General features: G+C 33.6%; 2 protein-coding genes across 2 annotated transcripts in view; one reads left to right on the top strand and one right to left on the bottom strand.

Annotated features, from left to right (window-relative positions):
- Nucleotides 1-5,725: 5,725 nt before the first annotated feature.
- LOC123661593 (ufm1-specific protease 1) lies at nucleotides 5,726-7,615 on the top strand. The gene is made up of 4 exons (XM_045596544.1): nucleotides 5,726-5,890; nucleotides 6,010-6,180; nucleotides 6,735-6,944; nucleotides 7,449-7,615. The coding sequence occupies exons 1-4, from the start codon at nucleotides 5,768-5,770 to the stop codon at nucleotides 7,587-7,589; spliced, it is 645 nt and encodes a 214-aa protein (XP_045452500.1). The 5' UTR covers nucleotides 5,726-5,767; the 3' UTR covers nucleotides 7,590-7,615.
- Nucleotides 7,616-7,702: 87 nt separating this feature from the next.
- The window catches only part of LOC123661403 (dynein axonemal heavy chain 10), a 59,624-nt gene continuing 43,695 nt past the window's right edge, over nucleotides 7,703-23,631 (bottom strand). Inside the window, exons 63-91 of the mRNA XM_045596366.1 lie at nucleotides 23,501-23,631; nucleotides 23,117-23,259; nucleotides 22,554-22,646; nucleotides 22,342-22,444; nucleotides 21,338-21,535; nucleotides 20,959-21,103; nucleotides 20,605-20,822; nucleotides 20,286-20,491; nucleotides 19,685-20,203; nucleotides 19,423-19,570; nucleotides 19,163-19,298; nucleotides 17,918-18,072; nucleotides 17,485-17,703; nucleotides 16,933-17,097; nucleotides 16,634-16,742; nucleotides 16,337-16,500; nucleotides 15,824-15,919; nucleotides 15,083-15,261; nucleotides 14,347-14,506; nucleotides 14,066-14,267; nucleotides 13,671-13,813; nucleotides 12,815-12,973; nucleotides 12,350-12,521; nucleotides 11,763-11,894; nucleotides 11,053-11,212; nucleotides 10,206-10,425; nucleotides 9,350-9,529; nucleotides 8,459-8,605; nucleotides 7,703-8,184 (exon numbers count right to left, since the gene is read on the bottom strand). Of these exons, the coding sequence (XP_045452322.1) occupies nucleotides 8,038-8,184; nucleotides 8,459-8,605; nucleotides 9,350-9,529; nucleotides 10,206-10,425; nucleotides 11,053-11,212; nucleotides 11,763-11,894; nucleotides 12,350-12,521; nucleotides 12,815-12,973; nucleotides 13,671-13,813; nucleotides 14,066-14,267; nucleotides 14,347-14,506; nucleotides 15,083-15,261; nucleotides 15,824-15,919; nucleotides 16,337-16,500; nucleotides 16,634-16,742; nucleotides 16,933-17,097; nucleotides 17,485-17,703; nucleotides 17,918-18,072; nucleotides 19,163-19,298; nucleotides 19,423-19,570; nucleotides 19,685-20,203; nucleotides 20,286-20,491; nucleotides 20,605-20,822; nucleotides 20,959-21,103; nucleotides 21,338-21,535; nucleotides 22,342-22,444; nucleotides 22,554-22,646; nucleotides 23,117-23,259; nucleotides 23,501-23,631 (4,949 nt within the window). The 3' untranslated portion in view covers nucleotides 7,703-8,037. The remainder of the gene's footprint in view (nucleotides 8,185-8,458; nucleotides 8,606-9,349; nucleotides 9,530-10,205; nucleotides 10,426-11,052; nucleotides 11,213-11,762; nucleotides 11,895-12,349; nucleotides 12,522-12,814; nucleotides 12,974-13,670; nucleotides 13,814-14,065; nucleotides 14,268-14,346; nucleotides 14,507-15,082; nucleotides 15,262-15,823; nucleotides 15,920-16,336; nucleotides 16,501-16,633; nucleotides 16,743-16,932; nucleotides 17,098-17,484; nucleotides 17,704-17,917; nucleotides 18,073-19,162; nucleotides 19,299-19,422; nucleotides 19,571-19,684; nucleotides 20,204-20,285; nucleotides 20,492-20,604; nucleotides 20,823-20,958; nucleotides 21,104-21,337; nucleotides 21,536-22,341; nucleotides 22,445-22,553; nucleotides 22,647-23,116; nucleotides 23,260-23,500) is intronic.

The raw sequence follows: 23,631 nt of genomic DNA on the forward strand, positions 1-23,631 counted from the left end.
AGCGCCTGTCTTATAAAGCGTAAGATAACCTGTGCCCTGGTTCAATATTTGGACGGTAATTAGTAACAACGAACTGCTGGTTTCCTCTACAAATTCTTGAAATTAAATACAGATTATTTTCATAAATTAAAAACATTATAAACAATATAAAATGTTTGTAACGTTTTACAAATTGTGATTTGGATATTATTATCGACATTGAAGTCGGAAATAAAGGGTTTTAAGAAATATTTACATAATTACAATTACTATATTTGTTTATAACATTTACTATCGATTGTAATATAAATATTAAAATAACAGTCATTTATCTAAAGTCGTGATATACATTCCAATCCAATTTTATTTATTTGTATAGATATACTATACAAATAAATAAAATTGGATTGTCTGTTTATAATAATAATATAACCGCTTTTTACTCAATGCATATGGATGTATACACGCTACATATACCAAAATAACATTTTTTTTTACAATTTGTGTCTTTATGTCTGTCTGTCTGTCTGTCTTTTTGGCTGCCTGTCTGTCTGTTTGTTCCGGCTAATCTCTGAAACTGTTGTAATAAGGAGTAGTTTAGGTTTCTTTTATTTTAGAAACTTATTTATTTTATAACTCTGCGAACTAAAAAATAACTTTTTTATTAAATTCCACGCGGACGAAGACGCGGGCACAGTTAAATTTACATCCGCCAACCCGCAGTGGAGCAGCGTGGTGGAAGAAGCCTGCTCCTTCTCCAATCCTTCTCCTACATGGAGAAAGAGGCCTATGCCCAGCAGTGGGATGTTCAGGCTGAATTTATAATTTTACAAAATTGCAAATAACGATACAACACACAGTCACAAAAAATACATTTAAATATCATGAATTGGCCACTATATAATGTACAGTTTATCTACATACATATTAATATATATACATATTATATACATACATATACGAGTACACATTAATATGCCATTCTTAATAATAATCAGTTTCAGACGTTTCAGTTTATAATATAGTTTGGACAAATGTACAAAGTTGGGGTCGAATGTTTGTAATGTCTGTTATTTTTAATTTGAATGAAATCAAAAATACATTTAATTTCAGCTTGTCATTGTATAAAATTGTTGTATGAAAGTTATCTGTTAAGTTTTGTTATTTTTCTTTTTTCATTTTTATACATTAAAATAGAAGATGAATAGCTGGTTATAATGTCGATAAGATACGAGATGCCGTACGGCGGATATTCGGTCAACGTGCACGGGTGAAGGCCAGCTTACTCGCACGAGATCGAGATATTTTTTAAATAAATGTTACGAAATAAGAATTGAAATGTGTACGAAATCACGAATTCGACTTACACACACGCTAAATTTCAATAGCCAGCTCCTTTAAAAAAAATGCAATTAGTAGATACTTAAAATGAAAAAGTTTCCTCTTCTTTAAATTATTTTTTTCAATGAAAAAGACAAACAAAATTTCTTGAAAATGTAAATTCTATATTGCTATTTACTTTAGTCTACCATGTGCAGAATTTCAAACTTATATTAAATTTATTACTGATAAAATGCCAATAGCAACTAAAGTTAGCAGAAATTTGGCCATAGTAGGCGACCGTACTTCTATAATTTCGCCAACTAAGATAGTTGCTAAGAACTTTTTAACCGAGTTCCAAAAAATGAGGAGGTTCTCAATTCGATTGTATTTTTTTAATGTATGTTCAACTCAGAACTTTTGACTGGGTGGACTGATTACGATGATTTTTATTTTTATCGAAAGGTGATGTGTGTCATGTGGTCCCATTTAAATTTAATTGCGATCTAACAAGTACTTTTAAGTTGTATCTAATAATGCGTATTTACTTGAATGTTTTTTTGTCACCCTACGTTGTATAGCTTATAACTTTTTACTGGGTGCACCGATGTTGATGTTTGGTGTATAAATCAAAAACTTTGTCATGTGGTCCCATTTAAATTTGATCGAGATGTGATGACTACTCGTACTTTTTGAGTAATCGCTAATGATGTGTATTTAGTTGACTATTTTTTTGTCTACCTTGTGTAATTGAAGTCGATTTTTTTCCTTTGCAAACACAATTATTCTTCTACCCAAAAGACTAAAACACTTGAGTACTTAATTTACCATATTAATTGCTTTTGATGATGCGACAAAAGTGAATGGCTATCATTAATTTTTAGAAGTAGGTATTGTGTATTTTTTTTCATTACCGTTGATAATATAATGGTCAATTAAAAATTGTTTGGAATAACTTATGATTAATTAGGTTAAAGATATAGAATGTAAATATTTTTATAACTATAAAATAACAACGAAGACAATAACTAACAGTCTTCGATTACATTTCTCTAATAACAAAGTTACTTAAAAGTAAATTTTAAAATCTTAAAAGCCAGCTTAACATTATATTATAAGTAAGTATTCTATTGGTCTATAAAATAGTACAAGTTTTTAACAATCTTTATTGAGTATTCGTTAATTAACGAAAGGAATACGCCAACCTGCAGTGAAGCAGCGTGGGGACTTAAGCTCCGACCCTTTTCCCACACGGAGAAAGAGGCCTATGTCCAGCAGTTGGATATTACAGGTTGAATCTATCAAAATCAGAAAATAAGCGGAAACCGTACGCAAGTATACACTTTATTGTAAAAGAAGATGTATTTATGTAAACGTGATCTTGTTTTCTACTCCACAGGTTATTCGATTTCGATTACGATTCTTACCGTCTGTCTGGGTATAATATATATTTATTTATATTTGTATGTATTATTTACACAGATATTTATAAAAAATGCACCTACATCGTCTGTTTTTTTCTAAAACACAGGCATCATGTTGCTTACTTTAGAAATAGTCAATCATGTGTATGTTAAAACATATTATTTTATTATTTATTTTCCTCATATACTCAATGACATCATCAAAATGCTTTTTGGCGGGTAAGTACATAATTATATATTTAAAATACTTGAATAGCATTGGCCAAGAAAAACTAAAGAAGTACCTACCTTGAAGTATTACGTTCTTTGATAAGCGGATGTGTGTGTAAGTTAGGTCAAGATAATATTTGTTTTATTTTATTTTCTCAGAAGTTTGATTGTTTATATTGCATTTTTTAAGATTCACCTATAGCGGAATTAAAATAATATCTTTACCTCATAGTTTTAATAACTATATTTTTATTATTGTTACTTTTTTAACCGACTTTGTTTGTTTTCGGACACTATATATGTAGGTATGTTTTACGTTGAGTAAATGTGTTTGGAACAGATAACAAGCAAAGTGGTTCCTTATACAGTAGAACCGAGTATTAGTTCTTTGTTACTATATTTATCTATTCACATATACAAGTAGGTATAATATAATCCCACTATTAATTTAACGATTGCCAATAATAATAATACAAAATGTATTTTTTTAATGTATCTAGGTTGGCAACAAGCGTAGGTACGGCTCACCTGATGATAAGCAATTACCGTAGATTATAGACTGCAAGTTGTAGTCTGCAACACCAGAAGCATCGCAAACGCGTTGCCGACTCTATCCCCAAATCCCCCCAGTAGCTCTAAATAATAATAATAATAACGAATAAAATATATATGATTAATAAAAAAAATTATATGAATAACACATGTTTGGATTTAGTGTATATATAGAAAGTAGTGGTTCACTTTATATAAAGTACAAATTTTAAAAATTTTACTATTATTGTTGATGTTATATAATATTAATGTTAGATTCTGTGTTCCTGTTAAGTTCAAATGATATTTTAAAAGACAACCTTAATTTTAAAGTTTCTAATTAATCATTTTGGGGATGTTTTATTCAATTTTGACTGTAAGATATGTTATTGATCTCTAAAGCATAGGTATAATCCTACGTAAATAATTAATTATTGTTCAGAAAGCTGTTATGATTTATTAAGCATAAAGTTCTCAAAACAGCTTTTAATATATTTTTTAAATATTTTCCCACCTTTGGTTAAATAATAAAATATTGTAAACGCTAATCATTTTATTTTTTAAAATTACCGGCATATCAAAAATTAAAGAAACTAAAAATCATCATAGCGTGGCGCCACGGGATCGCTTTCGCATGCTACCGTGATGCCCTGAGGGTTGACCCGATTATGCTGGCTGTCTTCGCTTATAAAATGCACACGAGCACTGTGAACGCTCTAATACCCCGGTAGCGAGTGGGAAGAATGGTTCTCTTATTCTATTGCGAAGGGTGAAGGAGCGAATATCGGCGTCTCCTTCCCTCTGGCCGTCCCCTACGGAGGGGATTTGCGAGTAGTAGATCACGCTCGGCAACGACGGGTAAAAACGGTAAATAGCGGCTACTAAATAACTTTCCACTTTGTAGTAGTAGTCTCGTAGATACTTCTAGATACTGAATCCTAAGTAATTTACTGTAAGCATCGAACCATAGGCATCCCATCACAATTACTAAAAAATAAAAAAAAAAATATGTTCTAGAAACTCAGGGCGTCCAATTTGTGATCTTTAGTAGTAACTTGCGATCCGCCATGGCTTCGCACGGGTGCAATGCTGATACTAAATATAATTGAGGACATCACATTAGAAACGTCTAAAACTATCAGTGTTCCTCAACTATATTATGCATTTATTATACATATAAACCTTCCTTTGGAGTTACTCTATTTACTAAAGAAAACCGCATTAAAATCCGTTGCGTAATTTTAAAGATCTAAGCATACAGACAACGGGAAGAAACTGTTGTATACTGTGTAATAGAGATGCCACGAATATTCGGCAATTATTCGGTATTCGGCTATTCGGCCTCTTTTTCTCGCTATTCGGTATTCGGCCGAATATGGTTAACCATTTGGCCGAATACCGAATAGCAATTTTTTTATTACTTACTAACTGTTTTTCCGCGACATCGCGTAAATTATAGCCCATGTCCTTTTTAAGGCTCTAGGGTATCTGTGTACCAAATTTCATTTAAATCGGTTCAGCAGTTTGGGCGTGAAATCATGATAAAAAGATTTACTTCCTTATTTAAGATAAAATACAGTAAGGATTACCAAATAAATTATGAAAAAACTCAAAATATTACTCACAAAGATATTTATTTAACCAAAAAAGAACTAACAAATTAATATTTAAAATCTACCAGTGGTAAGAAACAAACACAACAAACTGCCAGTTTATTGTCGTCACTATAAATTTTATAATAGTTCCAAATAGGCGATTTCTTATTAAATTGATTTATTTTGCTTTTTTCGAACAAACGATGATATTTCTTATAGTAATCAATCACGTTAAATGTTATATTTTAGTATACAGTACGTACGATGCACTAACGATCAACAAATAAAGCAGGTTGTGACACAACCGTGACCTAATCACAATCACAAATGAAAATATGAAACAAAACCGCCCGCACCTACCAAACGTATTAGGTACTTCAGCGATGCAAGTTTAAACTCGTACGGTGACGAGTTGTGTCTTGTCGTCCGCGAAAAGTACTAAGTGTGGCCGAATATTCGGTTGCCGAATGTTCGGCGCTTCGGCCAAGAGCCTCGCCGAACATTCGGTATTCGGTATTCGGCAAAATTACTATTCGTGGCATCTCTACTGTGTAATGATACACAAATTTAATCACATATTAAAACCATAAATAATATTGTGCTTAATTTTAAAGTTTCTAACTTAGTATATTTAGAAAAATTCATGAATAGTCAAGTTAATAGAATGTCTGTGCTTTGACGATTTGTGACGTTCTTTTAAAAAGTAAAATGTCAACACAACTTTTGACAAATGTACACGAAGGTGTCCATCTAAACTTTGCTAAAAATTCCGTCTATGTAAGCGGGAACTATGAATATTATCATTATTTATGCGACAAATTTGATGACAGGGTAATTATAATTTGTTAAACACTTAAATAGTTAGACTTTATATTATAGTAAGAATTTATTATAACCTAAATATTTTTAAATTATTATATATCTAAGCACTTTTCTTAACGTAATTCCAGGGCTGGGGATGCGGATACAGAACATTACAAACAATATGTTCCTGGATGAAGTTGAATATTAATAGTTCGATAAAGGTTCCAAGTATAAGAGATATTCAGAGCATTTTAGTGGAAATGGAAGACAAACCACAATCTTTCTTAGGTTCCAGGCAGTGGATTGGGAGTTTTGAGGTAAATATATACTAAAATAATAATGTTGAAGAATTCACAGCTAGCTTAAACATATTATGATTAAGCTTGAGGTGTATTTATACAATACAATTGTATATCATTTGCCCAAACACTGTTTGGAAGCCATAGCTCTTTTAATGATGATACTGACATGTATTTATTTAAATTTTTCTTCTAGTGTTATTTTTTAAATCTTTAAATGTACAATAAAGAATATTTGTACTGAATGATAAGATACATATTTATTGTATGTCTAAACCATTACTTACATATGTTACTTAATACCCGTCACTCCAAAATAATATTACATCATGACAAGCCAAACTATAATGAGCTAAGAATATCTCATTCTATAGACATCTTTAAATAAATAAATACTTCATACTCAACGACCCCAAGTAAGATTTTCTCCTGTGTTGGGGGTACGGAAACACACAAAACACAGACTATTCTTTTTTATTACAGTATTTTGCATTAAGTAAAAGTCCTTAACTGTTTCATACAATGTATTTTTTATAGTACTAAAAATTTAATAGAATTTATTGTTATTTCAGGTTTGTCTTGTCATAGACAAGTTATTTGATGTGCCAAGTAAAATACTTCATGTCAATAAAGGTGATAGTCTCGAAAGTATCGTAGAGACTCTGAGTACTCATTTTGAGAAGTTTGGCAGTCCTGTCATGATGGGAGGTGATGTTGACTGTTCATCGAAGGGCATCATGGGTGTTCACAAAGATGGTGTTAATTCTAGCTTGCTGATTGTGGTGAGATCAATTTATTATCATTTTAATTTTAACTTAGTGATGTTTTGGTGCAGTGATCATAGTACGACTAATGTGTTAGCAGTTGTGGGTTCAATTCCCGCTCATGGCAACCATTTGTGCAGGTCATACAGATGCTTGTCTGGGCGTTTGTTTTCATGCATCGTATGTTTTAATATCATACAGTATGAGACAGAAAAGACAAAGGATTAAACCTTATTAGGAGTCGTTGAATATAAGGCATTCATTATTTCTAATATACAAAAATCTTGTGATACAGTGTTGGTTATAGAACTCCTTCGAATCGGCTAGACGGATTTTTATGAAGTTGTTGTGTACATTTGATAGATCCCAGAATAAATCATAGGCAATTTTTCAAAAATAAAAGAAAGGTGTCCTTATCTGTAAGACATCATTTGTTCAGCTAGTTATTGTATTATATTTCCAATCATACTCTATTCATTTAACATATTCATTAATTAACATTCTTATTATTTTTTGTTTTAGGATCCACACTATGTCGGTAAAGAGATATCAAAAGAATTCTTACAAAACAAAGGCTGGGTAAAATGGCAGCCTTTAAAAGACTTTCTTAGCATGTCATTTTATAACTTATGTTTACCACAAGCTAAATCCAAGGTAACCTAAACCAAAATAAATTTACATTTCCTTAATATTGTTATTTGTTTTAAATAAATTATTGGAATACTTATATATTGACTGTTAAGCTTCTTCAAACAGCGACTAAATAAAACCAAATATGCTTTTAAAATATAAAGCAGTCTTTATTCTTTCTTTAACTAAACTATGCTGAACTAAAAATAAAATGACACTTGCTGAAATAAAATTACATTAAATACAAACCTGCCAACTTAGTTTATTCACTCTTAATATTAACATTAAATTAAAAAAAATAAATAAAAAATTTGCTTATATTATTAGTAAGCTATCTTTACCATTATTGTGTAAAAAAAAACAAGAATGTTAGCTCTAATAAAGAAAAAAAAAATGTAACATGTAAGTTTGCTAACTTAAAATTCAAGTGCTTATATTTATACTTGCTAGTCCTAATACTTAGGAAATAAAATCAGTCAGTTCAGTCAGTGTTCATAACAAGGCAGACACCTTGTAAGATCCAGTGGCTACAGTGCTCCGTAGTCCAAAGGTCAGACTCGAACACCAAACCCACTCCCATTGCGTCGCGACGAGAGGATGTTGTATACACCGGAGTGCGTAATGTGTTCTAAGAAAAACACAAATTAATAAATAGATAGTTAAATGTCAAGTATAAGTTAAGAGATCTTGATCCAAAGGATTAATGGGAAGTTGTTTGTGGTATGAAATTAGTTTATAATGGAAAATTGTATACAAATGTATTTTAATAGTTCGTGCTTATCTGGTTATGATCAAATGGAATTTTCCAATGGAAAATAATGGTTTTGACTTAATCTTCTAAGAAATTTTCTATGAATCAAAAAATATTTGATTTGAAATTAAAATAATAAAAATACATTTACCTGTAATTTGAGCTTGTGCGCTTCAATGGGTATTATGTACATGATGGGCAATTCCGTGATCAATACTTTGGGATGTGATCTCCTTAGACAGCCATCTTCCAAGTCCCAGCGAGCGCCTTCTAAATATAATCCTCGAACATAGCAACCCTGGGGACAAATAAAAGTATGGTTTTCTATTTTGAGACTTCTTCAAATTTTATGAAGTTTGTATATTGAATGTCTAAATTTGCTACCTAATAGTGCGATGATCTAAAATAATATTTTTGTTTTATATTACCTACTCTATACCTAATCTATTTAAAATTACTGTCTAGGCAAATTCCAATTTTGAGAGAGCCAACCTCTCAAAATTAAGGAATTTGCCTAACAAACAAATTAATGTCTATACAGCGCATTTTGATTCCGCTTATATTACTGAAAGATTTACATACGAATAAATGTATTTGAAATAATCGGATTTTCTATAACATGCGATATCGTCAGTTTATTTAAACAGAATTAAAATTCATTTCGAATCTAGGATAGTAAACAAAATATTTGGAAGTTTGTAGCTTTTTAGGATAGCACCTACCTATTAATCTTGAAGTACGCCAATTTCCGTATTGTACGAGTACGTGCTGAGTGGCAATTTTTTTTTTTTTTTTAAATCAAGTTGTGAAACAAAAGGGTTCTTTATTCAGAGTGAGTGAAAATGAGACAATAATATTGTGAGACAATGTATTACGCTACGGCCAGTTATAGAAGAAGTTGAATGATTATAAGTCATAATCGATTTGTGATTAAGGCAAGTATAGTATTATTAGTTTGTAGCCCCGGTGGAGACTTTTATGGAGCGCTGCATGGGTACAGGGGGGCAGAACTTGCGGAGTGGCAATATTTGAGTGGACTTACGGTCTGCGGTCGCTCCTCGATATCGTCGGGCGAGGTGTGCGCCGTGACGCGCGTGTACTGCGACGAGCGGTCGAGCGCGCGGGCGCTCGCCCGGCACGCCGCTTGTACGTGCGCGATGAGGTACGACTCCGGAATGTGCAGTCCCGACAGCCAGATCACCACCGGCTCTTCCATTGTCGCCTGCGATAAATATGGTTGCGATATGAATAATGAATGATTGAATGAATTTTAACTGAGGTAGGGTACAGCAGGAATTTCCTGCTCAAAATATGGAGCAGCCCGACTGGGGTAGTACCTCGACCTTACAGAAGATCACAGCTAAATAATACTGTTTTCAAGCAGTATTGTGTTCCTGTTGGTGAGTAAGGTGACCAGAGCTCCTTGGGGGGATTGGGGATTGGGTCGGCAACGCGCTTGCAATGCTTCTGGTGTTGCAGGTGTCTATAAGCTACGGTAATCGCTTACCATCAGGTGAGCCGTACGCTTGTTTGCCGATCTAGTGACATAAAAAAAAGAACGATTACCCGTATAGTAATTAATTAAATAACTCTTGCAATAATTTTCGTTTAAAGAAATTTAAGAATTTAAATACCAACTAAGTTACAGCGTAATAAAACATTTTAAACGATTTATTCGTAAGTTTTGTGACGATCTAATCAGCAGAATCTGCACTTCGTTTTGATGACAAATTGAAAGGTCACTAGAATAAAGTAGGTATATATTTTATTCGTCTGTGCAATTTTTTATAGTACGAAGCGATTGCATGAAAGTGAAATCCTGGATGTAAAGCGGTAATTATTATCGTGGTAAGCTTATGACGTAACGTAATTTTGTAATAAGTAAAGCGACATCGAACCCAGTCGGTATATTGCTTCGTGCGCGCCATGAAGTGATCGATCCAGCCGCCGAGTCCCTTGCGCGTGTCGGGCGCGAGGCCCCGCCAGGCGGCCGGCAGCTGCCCGTTGAACAGGCTGTACGCCACGTTGTCCAGCACGGCGTCCATGCCGATCTCGCCCGCCAGAGCCTTACGTAACAGGCTCAGTGTGCTTGCTAGCTTGCTAATCAGACGGTTGAATCTGCAGGAGGTAGACAATGTAAAAGTGGATATCGTAATATCTACGATTTTATTATTTTTGTGTTACCCACACGATAGGAATTCTAAACATTTTTGATATGATATTCAAAAATGTTTGGATATCATAATTTGTGGGAGGAAAGTGAAAAAAATAATACAATATAACCGATGGTAATGATAATGAATATGTATGTATGTATGTATTGGGCTAAAGTCCTGATGTATCATACACTGGACATCCATATGTAGCACATTTGAGTAACAGCTATAAATAGTAAAAATAAAATATGCAATACCTACTTGTGAAAAATGACTCTATTAAAGAATTTACAAATGTTCAGACCTACGTTGTTTTTTACCACTTAACTTTTTACGGGGTGTACCGATTGTGATGATTCTTGTTTTAGCTCATGCTCGTCTTGTAGTCCCATTTAAATTTCATCGATATCCAACGACTAATTTATGAGGAATCTTTGATAACGCGTGAATTGACAATTATTTTTTGTCTACCTATGTTGTATTACTTGTCAATGTACCTAATTAAAGTCGTTATTTTTTCGAATACGAACAAACACAATTATTATAAAGAATATTAAACTTGAATCAGTAGTTGGTGTTTCACTTTAACCTTTCCAGTTCCTGCAGGAGTACGACAACGGTTGGAGTTATGTTCATCTCGAACTGCTTGCGCACGCGCCAGATTTCGAAGAGAGGCGGTAGTTTGGAGAGGATATCCACGGCGATACAGTCGATAAACTCATCGCGACTCATCACGCCACCACCTTCACCTGATATTTGTATATTTTCGATTATTTTTTATAATAAGTGCTTTATAAAGTGCTTATCAATATTTTTTTTTTTACGCCCATCACTGCTTTACAATACTTTATAAAAGGTAATTTTAATCAACTTACCGCTAGTTTCCACTTGTTGCGTATAACAAAAAGATAGTTGTTAAACATAACAAAATGAAAAATAAATAAATTATAAATGTACTTAAATGGTTTTTCGCTACTTACCGAATACACTCGCTAGTAGCATGAAAAAGAAAGTTTGAAAATAAGGTTGAAATTACAGTTATTCTTAATTATTTTTTTTGCAATACATTCACGAATAACTAACCAAATTTCATCGAAGGACAATTTTCTGATATTATTAGTTTTTTTTCTCCTTTCCAGTAATCTTTTTATTTTATTTTTAATACTCATACAGATAAAGTATTTAGTAAAATAAAAAACTAACCCATTTTCAGAAAATGCATTATGCACTCAACACGAATAGCAAAAAGTTTTTTTATATGATTTTTTTATAAATAAATTACGCATCATCTAGACTCACTGGTCTGCGGCTGCAGCTCGATGAGGTGCGCCCACATCTCACGTACAGCTTGGCTGAAGTAACCTATTTCCGCGTTGGGATGAAGTCCGAACACCTCTGGGGTATTCGCCAGCGGCAACGTGTCGATGAAATCTTGAAATTTTGAAATAATTATTTTGATCTTAAAAGACCGATAAACAAAACCGCAAAAATATATTCAGTTTTTTCGTAACAATATTGCGTTTATCTCGTTACTAGTTGGTATTTTTGACTTAAGTACAACATATCTATATATATTATAGTTCATAAAAATGTGTGGACCCAGTGACGCTGTATTTCATGTAAGATATTACTAATTTTGTACTAAAACACAGTTTATGTATTGTTTTCAAAAGAGTAACTGCGGAGTTTCTTGCCGATTCTTCTCTGCAGAATCTACATTCCGAATCGGTGGTACGTAGCTTTACTTTAACAAAACTAATTAATCACTTTAATATTTAATTTTTGTAAAATGACGATTCAATAGTGCTCTTGGGGCCTATTTGGATAAAGTTTTTTATTTTATTTTGATTTTGACTTTATTTTTTTAAAAGTCTTAATTTGTTTACCAATATACTCCTCTCGTTCACCGTCGGGTGGTATGACATAGTCGAAGTTAGAGTCGTGGTAGAAGTGGAAGGGCTGGAACTTGTCAAATAGAAAGTCACCCAGATATTCGTCCATGTAGGTTTTCACAACTCTTCGGTCGAAATCGTCTATTACACGACCTCCGTACATCACCTAAGAAAAAAAAACTATTTTTTTTGTGTAACTAAACTATTTAAATTTAATAAAGATTACGCGTTTTTTTTTGTAATAATAAAATTAATTAGCGTGGTGATTGACTATAAGAAACATATGTTGAGTACCTTATTGTCGTGTAGAATGCATAAAATTGTTGTTGTTTTAATATTGTTTGTCGTTGGTTGGCTGGGTGTTGCTTACTGTGCTGTGTATATATTCTGAAGTCCCGAATCCATGATCTACTGAGGGTGAGAGTTGAGTTTAATTATTTTTTTAATTTATACACTTACTTCCCCAAACAAGTACTTAAGCGTCGCCCAGGGGACGAGCCCCTTGACAGCGTAGCAACGGTCGAGGTAGCACTGCAGAATCTGCATGCACACCACAAAGTCCGACTCGCTGAAATCGTACGCTATATTCCAACCGATTTTGTCGTATTTACGTCGCTCCTAAAACAATTAAGAACTAGTAACAAACTGAAATCAGTGATAACACATTAAAAGCTAATCTTCGACTTAAAAGGGTTAACATATAGAGGTATTTCTGTATAACTAAATCATATTTTTGTAGGTCTCGTGTATGCCTGGACTTAGATCACTGTATTGAGTCCATACAGCAAAATTGGGAGTACCAGATATTTATTTTTGCAAAAGCTTTAAAAAGTTTATTTCGTACTAGCGACCCGCCCCAGCTACGCATGGGTGCAATGCTGATACTAAATATACTACAGAATGTCTTTATTTATAGTGTGAAGCTAGCTTATGCATGGCATGGTTATTAACATAATAACAATAACATTCAAATATGCGTCGTTAGATTACACGTTGTTACAGAATGCATTGAAGAAATAAAGGTTCACTGCTCGTCCCCGGTCACCATAGCCTGATAATTTGTAGCCTATATGTTGACCCGACTTCTTAAGAATATTCGTGCCAAATTTGAAGTAAATCCATGCAGTACTTTTTGAGTTTATCCCGGACATACATACAGACAAACATGGAAACAGACAAAAATTCTAAAAACCATATTTTTGGCTTCGGTATCGATTGTACATCACACCCCAAGTATTCTTTAAAAAAAAATTTCAATGTACAGTTTTGACTTTCCTACCATTTTATTAGATGTATAGATAATGTACAAGGATACCTGAACAACCGCGTGGAAGAATGCCAGTACGTAGACCAGTTTTCTGAACTGAGGATGCGCACACTCTTCTAGTGCGTGCGCGCGCATCTTGAAATATGTATTGCGCAAGTTTAGCTTCAGGCCGTTGGGCGGTTCCGTTACCACTGGCAATTAGAGAAACCTTTTACCTTATGTGCTTAATAATAATATATTTACTGTGTTTGATAAAAATACCATGGATGAATTAAACTACTATGGAAATTGTTAAATTTGTCGCAAGTCTAACTATTGAATTTACTACCGGCTCCTTTAGGTAGTATTATTAATCCGAGCCGAGGTAGGAGTTTTATTTGCTAATGTTTTATATATGCATATAACGATATGTTAAATATATAGGTATAGGAAACACAATTAACCTTTGAGTGACCTTTGAAGAATACCAATGGGGAACGTAGGAGTGGGGTCAGTCGTCAACCAGAGTCGATATTCAGGATGAGGTTTCTCCATCAATTCCATTTGTTTTTCTAGTTCTCGTAAAAATGACACCAATAAATGACAATTTTGCAAGATTAGCCATTGGCCATGAGAAATGGCACCTTCTAGTAGAGAAAGTGCGGCCTAGAAAATAAGATACAAAGATTTTGAACAAATCTATTTATTAGAATCGACTAATTTATTTGGAGGAAAAAGTGCTCACCCCCTCCTGGCCCTGGCCAAGCGAGAGGTACTTGAACTTGCCGCCTCCGAAGCCGCATCGGTCGGCGAGCTTCATTAGATCAGCTGTCGGGTCGGAGCCCGGGCTGAGGATGAACACCACTGGCGTATACGGTGTCGTTTGCTCGTAGATCATGTCCAAACTATTGTTTTATTATAAAATATTACAATTGATAAACATGCCATTTCTTATTGTAAATAATACGCGCCTTAATAATGTGATGGGGTATAATGGTCAATATTTCAAATTCACTTTTGGTTAACATTAATTTTAATTAAAAGTTAAGTTTTACTAGTATATTGTGGCGATTTTAATGTCGGCTTCTGTAATAGGCTAATTTTTCTTATTCTTATGGCAACGTTCTATTTAGAACTTAAATTAGGGAAAACACAAATATTCTTTACATATTACACCAGAACCTACTTGCTTGCATGAAATAAAAAATAATAATAAAAAATAACAAGAAAAAGCACATTGCCCGCTGCCCTGCGGGTTTGTCAAAGGCTAGTTGCTATCAAAAGTTTTCCACTGACTGAAGTAAAACTTACGAAACGTAAATCTTTCTCTTTCTATCTTCACTAATTTAAATCTTCTCTCAACTTCCGTTCACCTCGCCCGACCACACTTTCGTAACGCTGTCGTCACTCATTCACCAGCTTACTCCCCAAGCGTGCATAAAGAATTTTTATTTCAAAAACTATACATCAAATGTGATAACCTGATAACGGGCGGCGTGATGTAGTCCTCGCCCATGGTGACGGTGATGTAGTCGGTAAGAGCGCGGTAAATGCGATCGACGCGGAAGCAGCGTAGCGCCATCAGGAGTTCGAAGGGGGCGAGGCGAGAGCTGTAGCCGTCTGGCATCTCTGTCGACTCCGGCGCATCGCTGTCAAACCACTGCCAGACAAAGATTTCGAAAATTTTTAGAAAAACATAAAAAAATTAATCATTTGTCCTTTTTGGAATTGTTTTTCAATGTTTTTAATAATGGGTGACGATCGGTGCTATGAGAATTTCCTTCTGTTGTTAAAAAATAAATTAAGTAAAAATAAAATCATAAGTTCTAGTTATGAAAAGTTAATAATATAACGAAAGGAGAATTATTTGGCTAAGCTTATTTTTTATTGTTTGTAATAGTAGGTACATACATGTAAATAAATAATAAATAAATATTTTATAACATTCACACACGGTCGTTTGTTCCTAAAGTAATGCTTGTGTTCTAGGTAACAGCTGACTGTTATAACTATATATATTTTTTGATAAATTTACGTAAAACAATACATATATAAATACATATAAATAAATATAAATATTACACTCAGTCTCAGGCGGGAATCGAACCCGCAACCCGCGGAACAGAAAGCAGGGCCACTACATACTGTGCCAACAGGCTAGTCAACATACAACAACTGTATTATAAATATGCATTTTTTTAGTATCAAATATAGGTACTTACCGCTTGCCATTTCTCAAGACCTCTTGTTATGTGATCTGGTAATTCTACAAAAGTTTCTGGAAAGTCCGTACTTAGTTTCATAATATCTTGCCAACCCTAGAGCATTAAAATTACAATTTTATATGTTAGAAAACAAAAAGCTAAATAATACTCAATTGTTTTAGTATAGTATCTATTCAAAATTAATGGATCTAAATCTGTTAACTTTTCTTATTATACAACTAGGTATTATTTAGCTGTAATTTTCTGTAAGGTCGAGGTACTTCCTCAGTCGGGCTGCTCCAGATTTTGAGCAGGATATAGTCTGCTGTGTTTTACCTCAGTTAAACTTTTAATTAGTACTTCCCTTACAATAATAATAGATTTAACAGTATTTTCTATTTTCAGTTCAAAAGTCGATTTAGTGCGTAAAACTTATCTCTGTACTCTTATATATTAAACAACTATAACAGTTGTAAATGTTTCTCAGTTGAGAACATATTGGGGTAGCAACGTGAGTTGACTAATAATAACCTGAGCTGGTATCCATGTAGCGGGACAGGCTCTGGCTGATTTTTCTAGCGAAATGTTACCCTTGATGAAAAAGTCAAGTTGCATTTGACTGACGTTACCTTCGCTCTGTTCCAGCTTTATGTCCATTTGAAACGAGAATAGTAATTTGTGTCTTTCAAATATACCTGTAAAATATTTTACAAAAATCATGTTTCAAACTTTAAAAACCGTAATATGATCGTCAAAATCAGAAATTAATTACGATTACGAGATTGCGTGACGGATGCTTAAAAAAGTTTTTCTTAAAATAGAACTAACCTGTACATCCATAATCATAAACGTTTTTAGTTAACATGTCGATAATGTTCTTCAATCGTTTTGCCAATATAACATTCGGCATCGCTTTACGCAAGGAGAAGGAGAAGACCTGGAAATCACAAGGCGTTTAGAAATTATAACTATAAAATAGTCAATAAAATATAGCAATTTATCCAAATATAAATTGTAATTAGTAAATTTTTGAACATTATACCCATCATAAAGCAAACTTTGATACCAAGAAGCATTTTTTCGTTATACGATCAATAAAACCAGAATGATTCCTTTTTCATACTAACATCAAGGTAGGAAGACAAGGAGTATTGATACATAGAGTTCACGCTAGCCATGTCTGACAGCACGAAAAATAGTATGGAGCCGCGCTTAGCGACTGGTCTGTAGCCGTCCCGCAATTTCTCTATGTCTTTTGTTGTCGCCTCAGCTAGCTGAAGTTTCTCCATGACCTACAGTTTTATACTTAAATAGTAAAATATCTCAAAATATGAGTTGAAATAAAACTAAAAACATGTTCGAATGTATACAAAAAAAAAAATATAACATAGGGGTCAATTTAAGATCAATGAAATAATAATAGATTCAATTTGAAAAAAAGGCGATTTTAATTCCATTCCATTCTATAAATATTAAATATTTTTATGAATTATGCACGCCAAGAACCTTGATATTATAGAGAAAAATAAAAAGCTACAGAAATGGAACGATAAACAGTGGATACTCGATAAGACAATTAATTATAAGTTTTAAAGAATTTAGAGTTAATATTCAAAGGTTAGCGCATAAAAACGAATTATATTACAAAACAAAGGTAGCAACAAAATAGGAATACGAACTTCAGCAGCCTTAGATTTGGTATTCTCCAAAGTGTTGACCAGTTCCACATTATCCAGCATGTTACCCGTGGAGGTGGCCAGCTCACGCAACAGTGAGTCTTCCAGTCCTGACAGTAGACTACGGTTTGCGCTCGTTTCGATGATGAGGCTCTCGCGTTGTTCCTCAAGATCGGCGCGTTCAGCGCGAACTACTACACTAAGGAGTTGGTCTTCTAAGCCCTAAAGATAAGGATATGATTTATATTTAGATAATATGAAATTTTACCTAGCATCAGTTTACTTCATTATCTACTTTTTTGTTTGATGTTGTCATATTCAACGATTCGTCAAAAATCTTATTGATTTCGTCGAAGCTATCAAAACTGAAGCTGTTTAGTTATTAATATACACATTACACACGTAGAAAGTAATAAATAATATGAAATAATCATGCCTGTACGGTGACGGTGTAGTTAATGACGACGGCCTTGGCGTAGGCTGCTGGGTTGAACTGGGGGTTGGCGAGCTTGGTAGTGAGGTACATGCGGAAGTGTGGGTCATAGTCTACTTCCGTGCTGCCCAACATTACGAATGTGCGACCGCTCTCCGCTGAATTACACGATTTAAGAAATTATATACGATATGAAAAATTACTTGTATGTTTTTTGAATTTCTACAAAATTAAATTATTATTATTATTTTTTTTTTATTTATAAATTTTGATCCACGGGCTCAAAATGCCCGTGCCTTTGTTTATCATGCATGCATTATAATACTACAGTCGATTTTTCTACTTATTATACTACAGATCGACAGTCCTGTGACTGCCTAGTAAAACTAGGACGTGGTCCGACGCCGACGGTTTTTTTTTTTTTGTTTTTTTTTTTCCTTACTAAATACTGTTTATGCAGAAGTATACACATAATTGCTTTCTAATTTCTAACATTATTATTTTTCTTATCTATGTCTATATTTACACTTATTTGCCTAGTTATCATATATGTACACTTATTTCCTAGTTACCATATATGTACACTTATGTTCTACTTACAATGTACACTTAACCTATGTTACTGTTAGTAAGGGTATTTTTTTTTTTCTTATATATATATATTATTTTTTATATAGTTATTATTTGTTTATCTATGTATAAGTTATCTATTTCTGTTATTTACTTAAATTTCACTACATAACTATTTATTTATCTATTTTTTTATTTTATTTTATAGGTACATCCACAAAATACATATGGAACATTATATATAATTCACTATTACATTATTATCTAATATGTATCCCATCACGGGGTACACAACATTCCACAATATATTAATGCCGTGTAGCAAGTATAATTAAAATTACTTCGCATAAAAAATTAACAGTAAAGATACTACTTGTTAATATTAAAATTCATTTAAAAAGGTCATCAATCAAATTTATATAAAGTGTAAAGTTGAGATAATATTAATAATCAAACTTAGCTTAACTAAAATTTAAATAAATATATCAGCATGCAAAATAACTGCTATTTGTAACTATTTGATAAACCAAAAGGATATAAGTATATATATATATAAAATTAAATTATTTAAAGATAAGTCGTGATAGTAACTAAACATAATTAGTATGAGGTATGTATGTTATATATAACTCGATATATTTTTTCATCAGGTTAGGTGTGTAAGACTTTAATGCTTACTCTTGATATTCTTTTCTAGAACATTATCGACCACTGGATCGATGTATTCATTAACGTCTTGAAACAGCACCGGCATTCCATATTTTATTGCCATTTCCAAGTGTCGCAGAAACTGCGGGTCGTTGAAGGATAGTACCTGTAAGTAACAGTAAATAACATTTAATTATATCAATATTTAAGAGATTTAAGAGATAAACCGTATAACTATTATTCAAGCATTATTAAGTCGACAAATCTAAGTGCACTTGAAATAACTTTACTTTGAGGTTATTTTTAGCTTCTTTTTTCTTGATCCAAGTAAGAGCCTGAGTTTGAGGGTCGATGCACAGAGGAAAACGGGACGCTCTTGTTGTCAAAATACCATTTTGTACTGATAGTTCATCTGGTGGCAAGCCTTCAGAGTTCCAACTGAAGACGAATATAAAGTAAATATTTAACGCCAATTTTATTTTTGAAAAATTAAATTAACGAGTTGATGATTCCAACTTAAATATTTTTACATGGTAAAATTTTTAAACTTACCCACTGATCTCAACTTCATTTGTTAAATTTTTCTCAATCGTAAAAGGGGTAGTAAGTGGAATTCCCTTTTCGAGAATATCTCCCATCCAATCTTCGTATATCATAGTCTGCCTGAAGGAGAACGAGAAAGGCCCAGCGTAGGAGAGGAAAGATGCTGCTAAGAGACAGTTACCGATCAGTCTAGACTGTTCCACATATAAAGCCGCTAAGTCTTCTGTCCATCGTTTCTGTTCACTTGATAACCCAGACATAAGTTTGTCAGCGGCCACAAGTCTTCGCATCATAATGTCTGTTTCTTCTTGAAGTTCCTGTCTTCGTAGCATGGCAGTTTCATATCGATTGTTCAGGCCATCTAAAGTTTTCTGCAAACGATCTATTTCGCGGTTTAAAGATGCCAGGTAGTTACAAGCTTCAGTATATTCCCTTTCTAATGATTCTACTTTATCTTTCTTTGGTTTGACTTCTTTATATACTGCGCAATAACCTAGCACAGCTATGACAAACTTCAGAAGGCCATATCTAAAAATTAAAAAAAAAAACTTAAGACTAAAAAAAAAAACAGTCAAATTAATTTAAAGTATGATTTTGTTATTATATATACCCTGCTTTACTAATTTGTTGCATGGTGTCGAGTTTCTTGCTTTTCTTCATATGTGCCTTCACAGCTTTCACTTGAGCTTGCGTAATTAAGTCACAGTTCATTTCTTGGAGATTTCGTAAGAAATTCGGATCAGCCATCATTCCTTTAGCACCCTTCCAGCTCACGTCTTTTATGCCGCGAATAATTACAACGCACTCACAAACGACCTAAAGTTGATTATTTATAGTTATAAAAGCATAATGGATATCTAACATATTTAATGTGCTTAAAATTAGTACTAAACTTAGGATAAGATCGATATCTTAGTAGTTAAAATTACCTGCACTGCCTCAGGGGGTGTAGCGAAGGATCTAATTTCAGTAATATCATTTTTATCTAAGTCCGCTAGCGCTAGTCTTGCCGCTTCTAGGGCTGGGAGAGCTGCGGATAGAGCTTCTTCTGCTTCAGATTTTTCTTCAGCAATTACTTTACTTTGCTCAGTTATTTCTTGACTTTTGATTGCAGCTACGTTTTGTTTAGCGACAGCTGCCTCCGTAGCTAAAGTATAACAGTTATTATTTACATTTTCCGTTGCATTTATTTTAGTTAATTAGTCATAATATACGTTTGTAAACGTATTTATATTGTACAGCTTTCAAAAAAATTAAAAAGGATAAGAGTTATTTTCGCTAACCTGTCGATATCTCTTTTAATAGTAATTCACATTCTTTTGTTTGTTCTGCTACTATTACTTTCTGAACTGCTAGTTTTGCATTTAAATCTTCCAATTGAACATTCGCTTCTTCAATTTTTGCTAAGCCTCCAATTAGTCGCTCGCACTGTTGAATTAAAACATTAGCATTATAATACAAAAATACTCGTTTGTTTGAATTTAGCATTATTTATAATTTAATTTAGTCCATTTCAACATATAAACAATATTAAAGGTGAATGCGCATGAATTGTAAATAAAAAAAGACAAGTGGGTAGTTTTCTTGTTTTAATTATTTCCATTTGTAAATCCAGATGAAATTTGGTTTTAAAATTACTTCAGTATTCTATTTTTTCCTTACCTGAGCCACAATGAACGCGTCCTTCTCGTTAAGCAGCGATAGGTAATTGGTTAAATAATCCATATAGTGCTTGGGCGTCACGTAGTTGTTCCGGCGCAGGCGCAGTAGGAATTCCGTCGAGTAGTGCGCCACTGACATGTGCACGTGTACCACGTGTTCCACAATTATTGAACGAAACTCTTCGGGTATTTTTTGGACCTAATAAATGTTATAGTAAAGCCGATTGACTTTTATACTACTAGGACCCCCTCCCTTCCTGTGGGTGTCGTAAGAGGCGACTAAGGGATAACACAGTTCCACTACCACCTTGGAACTTAAAAAGCCGATCGATGGCGGGATAACCATTCAACTGATGACTTTGAAATACACAGGTCGAAGGCAAATGTTAACAATATGAGACGATTCGGCGCGACAAAGCCAGTCCTGCGGTCACCAACCCGCCTGCCCAGCGTGGTGACTATGGGCAAAACACATGAGTTCACTTCATTTTTTGCGCAAACTTGTGGAGGCCTGTGTCCAGCAGTGGACTGTAATAGGCTGAAATGATGAAAAATGATGAGGACAAATAAGCGTACGCATACGGTCCGCTTATGACGCGTTTGCGCAGCAATCACAGCACTGGCTGTTGAGAGTTCAATCTCCGCACATAGCTTACGTTTGACTTGGTCTGGGCGTTAGTTTTTGTGTATTGTATGTTTTCGGACCCCCAACACAAAAGTGCATATGAGTATGAGGCTTTTTTTATTACCTTTGTAATTAATAAATAAGCGAGAATCGAACAATTGATGCTTTGAATTTAATTTGATGAAAACCTGACGAATTCACGAGTATAGGAGAGAGATTGAGATTATTTAAAAAAAGTTTTAATTAAACATTGAAAATTAAGAATTAATTTAAATGTAATTTCCATTTTTTCTTATTTAACAAATAAATAATGTATCCTTTACATTTATTCTCTTTTCAATAGTCGTTTAGTATTTGTATAAAATAGTGATGGGACATACATCAGCAAGGAAAACATTGGCAACAGCGAGTAAAGCCTGTTTTGGCCATGGGAACTGCCAGTCGATGGTTGTATTGTTTACAAGGCCAGGGAAACTTCGACACCTGAAAAAATCGTAAAATGAAAAAAATTCGTAAGTTTTGACTTTTAAAATTAATTTGATATATATGTGAAAAATAAACAAAGAATATAGCATTGACATTTTTACTTTACCTGTTTCTCAATGTGTCGCCACTCGGTGACATAGATAGAACGACATGCAAATTGTCAGCACATTTGTTACAGAAGAAATTCCATACTGCGTCTCTGTAAGAATTAAAGTTATTATTGTATAAAGAATATATTTGGATGGTCTATACAAATATATGTGTCACCAGCGGGGGTTCCATGGCCGCTGATGTAATGGCCAGTTGCTGTAAACTTCTCTTGGTAAGTTTTTTACGCACGCCTGACTCGGCGAGTAAGCTGATGAATGTGTGACAAGAGCGTTACGAAAAATGTGATCGGACGAGGTGAACGGATGTTGAGAGGGAGATATAAGTTAGTGAAGATACAAAGAGAGAGAGAGAGAGAGTTACGTTTCGTAAGTTTTACTTCAGTCGTGTGGTCGTCGCACACTCGTTTTTTTTTCTAAGATGAGCGTCAACCAAAAAAGCAAACTGAAATCACTTATGCTGGTGTTGGGCTTTTTAAAAATATTGAAGCGGTTTTTCCTCCATTAGTTATATATAATAAACTTAGAATTAATGTAAAAGTGAGAAATTTAAAACAATTACTTAGCTACACCATAACCAGCTTCGGCGCTTTCATTCCGAACTGCGTTAATAATGGCATCTTTTTCGTCATCACCAAATAGAGCAGGGATCATGCCAATCATCAATATATTGTTTATAAACTCCAAGAACCCTTCTTCGAGAATCTGTTAATAGAAACATTTTCAGTCTAAGATCATGACATATGTATTTTATTAAAATGCTAAAAATAATTAAAAATACTTTTATATTTTATTTTATAATTTTATGAGAGACAAAAGTTATAATTCTATATTCATAATATCGAACTGTGTACAAAAATTTAGCTCAAAATTATTTATTTCAATTTGATATAATTTCAAGGCATGTTGTATACCAACAATCAGGCTTTGAGTTAAGTTTGTCAACCTGTGCAGCGGTGAAGAGGAAGACGGTAGGCTTGCCGTCGACACCGAGCTGGTTGTAGAGTCTCTTCATGTCATCCCTGAACGTGTTCTCGTTGTAGTTTCGCGTTACCGTTATTTCGAACATCTCATAAC

This window comes from Melitaea cinxia, chromosome 17, assembly GCF_905220565.1.
Source record: "Melitaea cinxia chromosome 17, ilMelCinx1.1, whole genome shotgun sequence".
NCBI lineage: Eukaryota > Metazoa > Arthropoda > Insecta > Lepidoptera > Nymphalidae > Melitaea > Melitaea cinxia.